The 12,272-nt window shown below is 34.2% G+C and overlaps 1 protein-coding gene across 8 annotated transcripts in view; it reads left to right on the top strand.

The window, feature by feature from the left end:
* The window catches only part of TUT4 (terminal uridylyl transferase 4), a 122,168-nt gene that overhangs the window by 76,384 nt on the left and 33,512 nt on the right, over positions 1–12,272 (top strand). For all 8 annotated transcript variants that reach the window (XM_025871624.2, XM_025871619.2, XM_025871623.2 and 5 more), the window contains exons 10-14: positions 1,121–1,240; positions 1,419–1,631; positions 5,261–5,435; positions 7,368–8,068; positions 9,967–10,117. In XM_025871624.2, the coding sequence (XP_025727409.1) occupies positions 1,121–1,240; positions 1,419–1,631; positions 5,261–5,435; positions 7,368–8,068; positions 9,967–10,117 (1,360 nt within the window). The remainder of the gene's footprint in view (positions 1–1,120; positions 1,241–1,418; positions 1,632–5,260; positions 5,436–7,367; positions 8,069–9,966; positions 10,118–12,272) is intronic.

Genomic DNA, 12,272 nt, shown 5'->3' on the forward strand with positions numbered 1-12,272 from the left:
CCATTGGCATTTTTTTAAAGTGGTAATACTTAATGTTGGAAAGTGTTATGTGTACACACTCACGTTACTGGTGAAAAGAGGAATTTTTATAGTGATTTTGGAAAACAATCTTATTAAAATTCAAATACATCACATTTTTATTTTTATTTATTTACTTATTTTTTAAGATTTATTTATTAGAGAGAGTGCAAGTGAGCGTGGGGGTGGGGAAAAGCAGAGAGGGAGAGAGAAACCCAAGCAGACTCAGCGCTAAGCACAGACACCAACACGGGACTCGATCCCATGACCCTTAGACCTCGACCTGAGCTGAAACCAAGAGATGGATGCTTAACCGATTGTGCCACCCAGGCACCCCTCTATCACACATTTTTAAATCCAGCAAACACATCTTGGGAAAATAGTTCATATAAATAAGAACCAGTAATTAGGAAATATATATAAGGATGAAACAGCATTGCTTAAAGTGGCAAAAATTGGGAACAAAATGTGAATGTCCTTGGGTAGGGAGATTATTGAGTAGCCATCCAGATCATAGACTATAATTTAAGCATTTAAAAGAATGATAGGAAAATAAATAAATAAATATGTTAGATCTGTACTAATTGACTTAGAGGAAATTTGTTAGTATATTGTTAAGGGAGAAGAATAATACACAGAGATGTGTATAATACACAATTTTGGTAAGACAATGACATAAAACAAAATCTTTCCTGCATTTATACAGAAAATAGAAATATATAGGAATACATTTGTATATGGTTATTAGAGTATAGAAAAAGGCATGAAAGAGTTTATAGACTATTATTAACATTGAGGCAGAAGTAGAAGCAAGGTAAGAAAATAATATTTTAAAAATGTGTACAGAGTAAAAGCACTATGTATGATTGATATTCCATTTAACTAAAATATATATATGACTATATGCAATAAAGAAATGAATGGAAAGATTGTCACCAATGTGTTAATAGTTATTTCAGGGTGGTGAGATTTCAGGTCATTCCTTACAATTTTTGTTGTTTAAACGTTTTACAATGATCATAGTAGGAAAAAAAATCTACTTATGAGGGGAACAAAGAAAATTAAAGCTAATGGCAGTAATTTCTCCCCCTTTGTTTTACAGTTATGCTATATTGACTCCCAAACTGATGGTGGAATCCCTTCTTACTGTTTTGCTTTAATGGTGATGTTTTTTCTACAACAAAGAAAACCCCCTCTTCTTCCTTGCTTACTTGGAAGTTGGGTAAGTATGAATTTGTGACATATATGTGCATGCATATATGTAGTTTGCTCTTACAGAGTGCTCTGTTCAAACATTTTAAGCTGGAAATCTGGTTTGTTTGTTTGTCCATCTTTTTGTTTTTGTTTTTGTTTTTTTTAATAATTTTTCCACTACCAATTTGGAATGCCTTTTTATATAGATTGAAGGCTTTGACCCAAAAAGAATGGATGACTTTCAGCTGAAGGGCATAGTAGAAGAGAAGTTTGTGAAGTGGGAATATAATTCAAGTAGTGCAACTGAGAAAAACTCAATTGCTGAGGAAAACAAAGCTAAGGCAGACCAACCAAAAGATGATACCAAGAAGACAGAAACAGACAACCAAAGTAATGCCATGAAGGAAAAACATGGCAAAGTAAGCTTTTTTTTGTTTTTGTTTTTGGCTTTTCTATCTGTAGAATTTGTGATGCCTTCGATTGAAGCTCTTTAATAGTAGATTGACTGACTTTGCATAAGCCTCTTGGCCTCATTTTCCTCATCTGTGAAGTGAGGGGTTGATCTGGTTTAGTTTTTTAGTGCTTAGATTCCCTAATGAATTTATACCTCCTTTTGGAAGATGTATATTGTTTGAATCATGTCATGGTAATTCTTTGTATCTTTTTCATTTAGACAAGAAAAATTTCCTTCAGGAGTTGGGCTGTGATCAAAACTTTAGCATATGGGAATTATGTTGCCAGATTGGTGGAAAAATAAAGGCCCTTTCCTCCATTAGGGGGTGGCTTGCTTATTTAATCATTCAACATTCTTTTATTAAGGACCTGCTATGTGCCAGACATTATTTTGAGGGCTAGGGGACCAAAGATGAATATTCATGGATTGTGTACTCCAGAAGTATGTAGTCTTCTGAAATAGACAGACATATTATTACAGAAATAAAAGCATTACTGAAATGATTGCTCTAGCTATATTGAATTATATATAGTTCCCTGAACAGTCATTCTTAGTCCCTTTAACTCTCCCACTTTCCTAGACTTCTTTCTCCTCTCCAGTCAAACCACCGATACTCAGCTAATGATTTTGCTTATTACTTCACTGAGAAAACTGAAGAAGTCAAAAGAGAACTTCTGCACACTCCCACCACCACCTGCTGCTGTCTGCACTCGCATAGTCTGCTTTGCTGCCTGCTTTCGTAAAGAACTTCCCATGTTGCTATCTAATTTTCTCCACTTGTGTATTTACTCCCATCCCTTCTTGTTTATTCTAGAACACTGCTCCAGCAATTCTTCTCTTTCCTTCCTAAGTTAGCAATTTTTCATTCAGTGAGCAAACATGCTTCTATTTCTCCCATTTTAAATAAAAATATGGACATCATTTCCCTTCCCGGCCATCCCTTTGCCCCCTTTTGCAATAAAACTTCTTGAAAGAATTGTCCATATTCACTATTTCTGACATCTGTTTCCTCTTAACTCGCTGTAATCAGGCTTTGACCCTCATCAACCTACTAAAACTTGTATGTCAATATCATTATCTTCCACATTGCTAAATCCAATTGTCACTTCTCAATTTTTATATTTTTGATGTATCAGCAATATTTGCCAGTGGATTATTTTCGTCTCTGAAAAATTTCTTAACTTGACTTTCAGGCTAGCACACCCATGGCTGATTATTTCTTCTCAGTCTCCTTCCCTGGTTTCTCCTTTCCTCTTTAGCCTCTTAATGTTGGCATGCTCCCGAGCTCAATCCCTGATTCTCTCCCCTTTCTTCTGTATCTACACTCCCTTGGTGATCTTATCCAGTTGTATGGGTTTTACATACCATCTGTATGATACTCCCAAATTTAAATCTTCAGCCATACCACATTCCTGAATTCTATAGTTGTATCCAGTTGCCTATTTAATGTCTCTCCTTAGATGTCTAATAGAGATCTTAAACTTAACATGGCTAAATCTGGACTCCTGGTCTTCCTCTTTATCCACATGGCAGTGTTCACATCTAAGTTGATGGCACTTCATCCTTTTAGTTGCTCAGTCAGAAGCCTTGTAATCATCCTTTACTTCTCTCTTTTATACCCTGTATCAAATCTGTCCGGAAATCCTGTCATTTCTATTTCAAAATATATTTAGAATTTGACCACTTCTCACCACGTGCACCGTTAACATGCAGGTCCTAGCCACCATCATCTTTGGCTTGGATTACTACCATAGCCTCATAATGAGTTTCCCTATATCTACCATTTTTCTTTATACAGTTGACCCTTGAATAACATGGACTTTGCAGGTCCACTTATGCGGATTTTTTTTTTCAGTATAGTATATTACTGTAAATGTATTTTTTCTCTAATAATTTTCTTTTCTCTAGCTTACTTTATTGTGAGAATACAGTACATAATAAGTATATAAAATATGTATTAGTTGACTGTGTTATCAGTAAGCCTTTTGGTCAATAGCATGCTGTTAGTGGTTAAGTTTTGAGGGAGTCAAAAGTTATATGCAGATATTGACCTCATAGGGGTCGGTGTGCCCCTAACCCCTGTGTTGTTCAAGAGTCAACTATAGTCTGTTCTCAGCACAGCAGTCAAAATGGTTCTTCAAAAACTTAAGTCATATCATGTCCTTCCTCCTCTCCACACTCAAAATGCTTCAGTTGGTCCTCATTTAATTTAGAATAAAAGTTGAGTTCTTTCTGACTATCCCTTTGTTTTTTTCTTCTCTTCTTACCCTTTCTCTACCACACTAGCTTTCTTGATTTTCTTTAGCTAGTCGCACTTCTGTTTATTGTGTTTGCTCTGTCTGTTCCTATTCCTAGAACACTTTTCCCTCTTCTTCATATCGTACCTTTTTAACAAGACCTATCCTGACCACGCTATTTAACAATGAAACCAGGTCATACTCCCATACTCCCATTCTTCTACTCAACTTTTTTTTTTTTTTATTTCCACAGCACTTTGCTTTTTCTAACTTGCTATGTAATTTACTTGTTTTTTGTTATCTTCTTCCCCTGGAAAGTAAGATCCACTAAGGCAAGATCTTGAGGTTTTTTTTCACGGATATATCCCAAGTGCCTGGCACATAGTAGGCACTCAGTGAATAGTTGTAGAATTGAATGAGTGGATGACTGTTTCATGTCTTTATGCTCCTTAGTGGTCACTTTTAGCCAGTCTTTATCTAGCTAATTCCTTTAGAATACAGGTATTACCTCTTTTGTTAAAACCCCCCTAATTTACAGGCCCATTTTAGCACATAGTCTTTACTGTAATTGTTAAATTATCTCTTCCTCTCCTAATACTATGTGAAGGTAGGACCTTACCTTATTTGAGTGGCAGTATGGTAGGTATAGTGATTAGCAACATAAATTCAGTAGCCAGGTGGTCCTGAGTCAAATCCTTGCCCTGTAGTATCTACTTCATAGAGTTGTTAGAATTAATAGTTACTATATGTGCAGCACTTAAAAAGAGTGAATGATGCATAGTGACCATTATGTTTAAGCGTGAGTGCTCATTATTTTTTTTATATCCCCAGCACAGCGCCAGGGATATAGTAGGTTCTAAATAAATGTTTGCTGAATGAAGGAATTAGCTTTTGAAAGCCCAGGGCATTTACTTAGATTTTTAAAGTAATTACCACAATAAGGAGCTGTAATAATTGTTGTGTAGTGGTTTGCAACCTTGGCTGCACATGAGAATCACTTAGGGGGCTTTAAAAATCCCATTGCCCAGTCCATCGCCCAGGTCAGTTAAATTGAATCTTGGGAAGGGTATGAGAGGTAGGAATGGTATGGAGCTCATTAGGTATTAGTGTATTCTAATGCTCCCAGTGTGATCTGATGTGCAGCCAAGGTTGAGAGTCACTGGTTTAGTGGGAAGAACATAAAATTCTAGGAGTCAGTAAACTAGGACTGTGTTTCCAGCTGTGTCACAAACTGCTTTTTGGCAAGTTAACTTCTTTATGCCTCAGTTTTTGTAAAGGTAATCTCTAAGGTCTTTTTAAACTGAAAATTTAATGATTCTGTAGTTTGTGAAACTTAAAAGTATTTTTTCTTTTCCAGTCTCCTTTAACATTGGGAACACCAAATCAGGTATCCCTGGGACAGTTGTGGTTAGAGCTGCTAAAATTTTACACACTGGATTTTGCTTTGGAAGAATATGTAATATGTGTACGGATACAAGATATTTTAACAAGAGAAAACAAAAACTGGCCTAAAAGGCGAATAGCCATTGAAGGTGAGATGATATATTTCATTTGGAGAATATGTTTTTGTGTGCCACTCATCATTTGTTTCTAATACAGTGTTATAAATTATATCCCTTGGCTTTGTAGCACTATATATGCCACTAGGTTGTCATTATATATGTCAGGTAAATTCTTTATCAAGTCCATGATAGTTTTATAGAATTAATACTGATTTTAAGGTTTCAAATTTATGTGTTGATTAGGGTTATTAGCTTATTACATGCCTTTATTTTTATTAATTGCTTTGAAAAATTTCAAAAATATAGAAAAACAGAAAAGTTATTCAAAACAATCTTAGAGTATTCCTGTAAGTTTCTGTCATAAAATTATGTTAAAATATAATTTGAAAATCTAGTTTTTCCGTTGTCTTTTCTAAAGTACCTCATCTCTATGGAATGTGTAACTCACCGGAGTATATATAGAGAATATAATCAGTGGTGTTGTAATAGCATTGTATGGTGACAGATGGTAGCTACACTTGTGGTAAGCATAGCATAACTGTAGAGTTGTTGAATCACTGTGTTGTACACCTAAAACTATAATGTAACATTGTATGTCAGCTATACTTCAAAAACATTTAAAAAAAAGTACCTCAGTTGTTAAATGTGGCTAGGCTAAAGAGAAAAAAAGACTGATTTAGAAAAAAAAAAAATTGAGGTTGACAAAAAAGTTTTACATCAAATCCTGAGAATATTATCATCTTTAAAATGCAAATTAATAGAATGGTTTCTAGAAAATTTAAATCATGCAGCATTTCATTCACTTTTTATAGATAAGGGATTGAATTTCTGTCCATCATTTTAGTCTGTTTAGACAATACATTCTTTTGTTGCCTGTCCTCTGTTGGCCTTCTCTAGACCCACAGATATTCTTACACACTCAAGCATGTACTTATATCTTGTACACTTACATAAAGTAAATCAATGAGCTCTAAAGCTTGTAGCTATCATAATTTGTCTTCTTGTCTTTTTCTTCTTCTGGAAGGAGAGGAAAAGCTTTTGGGTTTAGAGAACAGCCTGTGGACTTAGATTAACAGCAAAAACTAACAGATGCCCACACGTTAACAATCTGAAGCTTGCCTGTTAATCCTTTTACTTAGTGATCTTCAGTATTGGAGAAAATGTGTATTGTCTTTTGGATGTCATCCATTTGTTCTTTTTTCCTGGGGCATATTTGTATTTAAGGCTTATAAAATCCAAAAACTCAATAAGCATTTTCGAGGTCTTTTATATTTTCTTAATAAGGAGGATGTGGTTGATATAAGCCTTTTCAGCATACCCATTTTAGACTAGACCAAGATATAAGCCTTTTTAGCATACCCACTTTGGACTGGACCAAAATTTAAATTTCGGTTTGATTTTTACTTTCTTAGATCTCTTTTTTCCTACTTTTTTATTTCTCCTTAAATTTTCTGATTTCACTGAAGTTAAATGTTAAAATCATATTTTTTAACTTGAAGTTTTGAGAATTTTAGTTATATTTTATTTGCTTAAATTGCAAGGAGTATGTAGCTAAAGAATATTGTGACAAGAGATGAAAATTATGAATGGGTCCTAGAGGTTTGAAAAACTCAGCTAATGACAGTATAGGAAGGCATAACGGTATGCCTTCATCTACCAATTTTATCATTGAAATTTTGTAATTACTGAGTTGGTGTCCTCGGCCAACCTCTCATTAATTACCCTTATTATTATTATTTTCTCTCTTTTCCCCTTAACATTTTTATTTTATGACAGAAACAAAGATGTTGCTATTGTATTTCTCCTACTCAGTTTATAGGAACTCCCACTTAGACCTTAGGTTAGGAAAGCTTTGGGAAAATGTACTCTGCTGACAGTATAGCAGTTCAGACCTTTTGGGTAGACTTGGAATTGTAGTTTGTTAGTAGATACTTAGCAACTGACCATTTCCTTTTTTCCTAGATCCATTTTCAATCAAGAGGAATGTTGCACGGAGCTTAAACAGCCAGCTTGTTTATGAATATGTTGTGGAGAGATTCAGGGCAGCTTATCGGTATTTTGCCTGTCCTCAGAGGAAGGGTGGAAATAAATCTACAGTGGATTCTATGAAAAAAGAGAAGGGGAAAACAAGCAGTAAGAAACCAGTGAAGTCTGACAATATGGCATCAAATTGTTGCATTCTACTTGGAGAAAGCACAGAAAAAATAAATGCAGAAAGAGGTCAGCCTGATAAATATGATGAAATGGAATGTACATCACAGAGGTGTATTACTGAAGATGACAGTTTGTTGGTAAATGAACTAGATTTGGCTGAACTTGAACAGGAATCTTCCTGTCTTTCTACCAGTGAAGACAGTGAATTAGAGCCAAAATCAAATAAGAAAGAAGATGATTTAGCACCTTCAGAAACTTGTTTAAAAAAGAAACTCAGCCAATGTAATTGCATTGATTATAAATCCCCTGACCCAGATGAATCTGTTGGTACAGACTGCAGGTCAAATATAGAAACAGATAGTTCACATCAGATTGTGAGCACTGACACATCTGCTACCTCTTGCAACTGCAAAGCTACAGAAGATGCTTCTGACCTTAATGATGATGATAACCACCCCACCCAGGAATTATATTATGTGTTTGATAAGTTTATTTTAACCTCTGGCAAGGTAGGATACATTTTGTAAACAATCTGTAAGATTTTGTGGGTTTTTTTTAATGACTGTATTTATAGTTTTTAGATTCAAAAACGTAAAAATAGCTTCTGTGATGGTAGACTGTTATATTTTGGTATATATTTTCATTTTTTCTTTTTACATTTTTTCCTGTACTTGTCTTTAAAGAGTGTATATAAAACCTCAAAAGGTTTCGGCACTCTATTACTACTTGGTTTATTTCACTTTTTCATATAAAAGGATTCAATATATTTTATGAAAATCATTTTGGCAAAGGCAGCAAATATTTTTAAACATTATGCTTATTTTTTCTTTCACAAAGAAGAATACAAGGTTTGTAAATTCTAATAGTATTCTACTTTAAAGTTTTGGTTTTTTTTTGACATGGGGTGAGTGAATATATACTTAATAAAGATAGATTGGCAGAAACTAAGATCAGGAACCAAAAATATGAAGAATCCAGATTCTGTCTCTGCCATTGAGCTTTTCTTTGGATATTGGTGTATCCTTTATAAATTAATGGAGTCTTAACTGTCTGAACTTTAACTTGATAAATTATGGAAAATAAAATACCCCAGCAACAGAAAATAAGCTTAATTACTTTGTTAATAAAAGAAAGTTCTAAGTCACATTGCTTCAAATGCAGTGTACATAATTGATATATCAGCACCCAAGATGAAAAAAAGATTGTATAGATCATGTGTAAACCAAGTAGAATATTTTTTTTAAAAACCTAGAAAGTTATCCAGTTTTATTGTTTTATTCCATAATTAGTTATTGACAAGCTTTAAAATTTTTAACCTAATTACTAGTCGGTGTTTCTTCATTCTTTGTAAGGATACATCTATTGCATTTTTTTTTTCGTTGCAATATTTAGGACATATGGACTGTTGAAAGGATGAATTAAATGGCAGGTTTTTAGAAAAGCCTCATAATTATATAACTGCAGTGTACATTTTTTGAACTCTGTACTTGTTCCCCCTGGAAATTCCTTTTCTAGAATTTAAATATGTCATTTAAAAAAAGTTTTGAGAAGCTAATAAAAATTCCTATGGTACTCTTAATTAGCTCATAGCACAGCATTCCCACAAGTAGAAGTTTCTGTATATAATTTACATCAGAGTTCATGGCTAGGTAAATGTTCAAGCTAATCCTGGAGGAAGAGGCTCTCTGGGATCTAGGCATTTTATAATAAAGAAAAGAATGATGCTCTTTCTTCACCATATGTTTTTTTCAGCTAGTTGGGATACGTTTTTACTGTTTTAACTACCTGGCTTGTAGTCCATTGGAATACATTTTAAATGGTGGTATAGCGTTTGCAATTAACTTTGTGGCTATTGCATAAGAGTTACTCCTTGTATGAAGTGAAGTTATTTTTTGAGTTCAGCCCTACAGTTGGTTTCTTGAGTACCATGTTAATGTAATAAATTGAACCAACTAGCCAAGTGAGGGTTTTATAATTGATTGACTATGAAGATAGAAGGTGTTTGGAGTGAAAGGTGCCGCTTGAAATTTCTTTATAATCTACTTTGTTAAAGATCTCAGTAGGTTAAATTAATGCACGTATTTCATCTTGGGAGCTGACTGAAATGTTTGCATTAACCCATACATATTGCGTCTTCTAGGATTTCCTGTATAGTACATCTCTGGGTAAATCTGATCTTGATAATGTCATTTTAGTGGGGAGGAAGAATTAAAGTGGTTAACTTAAAATATGGTTTTTACATTTAACACTGTATTTAATTAATACTCTTATTTTTTTTAAACCTCCTGGAAGCACAGGTTATCAGAATTGAGTTACGTAAAAGAGTCTTTCTGGACCTGCTTTCTAAGTGATGATGAGTCCCTCAGTAGTTTATTAGATTATTAGAGTATTTTTTACCTTTGTATAGCCACCAACGATAGTATGCAGCATCTGCAAAAAAGATGGCCATTCAAAAAATGATTGTCCAGAGGATTTCAGGAAAATTGATCTAAAACCTCTACCACCAATGACAAATCGATTTCGGGAAATACTTGATTTAGTATGTAAAAGATGTTTTGGTAAGTCTTTTATTACTAGAGCTATTCTGAGTAGATTCTTTCCTAGGTTTTAAATATTTATTTTCTTATTTGAAAACAGTTTGCTTACAGTTTGTTTTGGTAGAGGTTTTTTTTAATAGTTTAGAGACCCAACAACAGACACTTAACTAAATGCCTACTAAATGCACAGCACTGTGGTAATTGCCAATGGGAATACAGGGTCCCTATTATGTGTTGCTTTTAAAGAGCTTAGACTCTGGATCTGTGCTGTTTAATATGGTAGCCATTATTTAAATTTAATTAAAATAAAATTAAAAACTAAGTTCCTCATTTTTACACATCTCAAGTACTGAGTAGTTACATGTGGCTGCTGAATTGGACAGTCCAGATAAACATTTCCATCATTGCAATGCTCTTGCACAGTTCTTCTCTAGACGGATATATGATATGTATGAAAATTTCCATAATTGGAAGCAGAATATATTACACGCTGTAGTAGTGGTAAACGAAATGCAGTGCAAACACAATTTTAACTGGGGTGGATCAGAGGAATTGGAATTAATGATGAGGCATTTGAGATGGGCCTTGAACTGCTTTTTCAGATCTAGGAGATTATGCACAAAAGTATAGGGTGTATAATTTCTTTGGGAGAAGAATTGCCTTGGGTTTGGTAGAATAAAAGAAAGATAATAGAGGGAGATAAGGCTATAATATTTTGGGAAGAGTCTTACATACCTTTATTCAACATTTATGGTGTACCTGGGGTAAACCTTCACTCAGCAAACTTTTTTTTTAAATCACTTGCTGTGTCCCAGATAAAATTTTTGATGTCATAACATTTAGTTCCCCATCATAATACTTCCCCCCTAGACTTCCCTATCCCAGTCTCTTGCCAGGCAACCAGTTAATTGCTTTTAGTCACTATAAATTAGTTTGCATTTTCTAGAGTTCTATATAAATAGAATTACATAGAATGTACTCTTTTTTTCTGAGGTAGGGTCCTGGCTTCTTTCATTTAGCATAATTATTTTGAGATTCATCCATGGTGTGATGTGTGTAAATGTTTCATTCATTTTTATTGCTGAGCTGTGTTTCATTATATGGATGTGCCACAGTTTGCTTACCATTCACCTGTTGACTTGTTTCCAAATTTTGGTTGTTACAAATAAATTTGCTCTGTACATTTGTATGTGGGTCTGGGTATGGATATATGCTTTAATTTCTCTTGGGTCATACCTAGGAGTTGAATAGCTGGATTGTGGCACATTTTCTCTCCCAGCAGCTTTATTAAGATATAATACATTACATTTGTTTTTATTTATTCATTCATTTATATGAACTCATGGATATTTGATATTTGGGTTATGATCTAATACTACTTTGTTGCTCATATTGTTTGGCTATTGGGAACTCTTTCAATTGGTTCCTGTGACTCTTTAATATACTCCCATCAGTGTGTGGGTTTTTTTGTTTATTTGTTCATTTGTTTTTTTAGCACTTCTTTACTTTCTGGCACTGCAAGATGCTCCAGGCTTATCATGTATATTTTCCACCCCAGTCCTAGAATTAGAAATTTCTCTGAAGAGCCCTGGTTCCTTTTATTGGAGGATGGTATTAGAAACCAGGATCTGGAAGCTAGCATACTTGTTATTATTGGGTGTTGCTTTTAGGCCCTCTCTGAGCGAGAAAATTATGTATATATACTAACTTAGTATATGTTCATATCTGTAAAAATTTCTATATGTGACCATCTTATATTAAGTTAAACATTACTTTGTACTGATGGCTCCAACTTGAATGTATTACCATATGGCTCATTCAAGACTCTTCTTTCTGCTTATCTGTAAATTTCCCACTCCCAACAATGAGAAACCTGGCTCTCATCATCTGCTACCCATTTATTTAATTGTCCCATGTAAGTACACATGTATAACATTATCAGAACTATTATCTAATACCCCTATGGGAAATAACTTTATCAATTAGAGTACGGTACTTTATGTGTATTCCTTTTGACCTTAGTCTTACAAACTCCACGCATTTTCAAAGTTACTTAGGTTATTACCTTTTCCCTCACTCCCGTGAGTGAAGCTGTCTTGCACGTCTTACATATGATTCTTTTGTTACAGCCTGCATTCCATCCGGAGATTCCCCAACCTCCTAGATGATTTTTTTA

Source organism: Callorhinus ursinus, unplaced genomic scaffold (assembly GCF_003265705.2).
Source record: "Callorhinus ursinus isolate GAN/ISIS: 27379988/994484 unplaced genomic scaffold, GSC_fseal_2.0 scaffold9, whole genome shotgun sequence".
Classification (NCBI taxonomy): domain Eukaryota; kingdom Metazoa; phylum Chordata; class Mammalia; order Carnivora; family Otariidae; genus Callorhinus; species Callorhinus ursinus.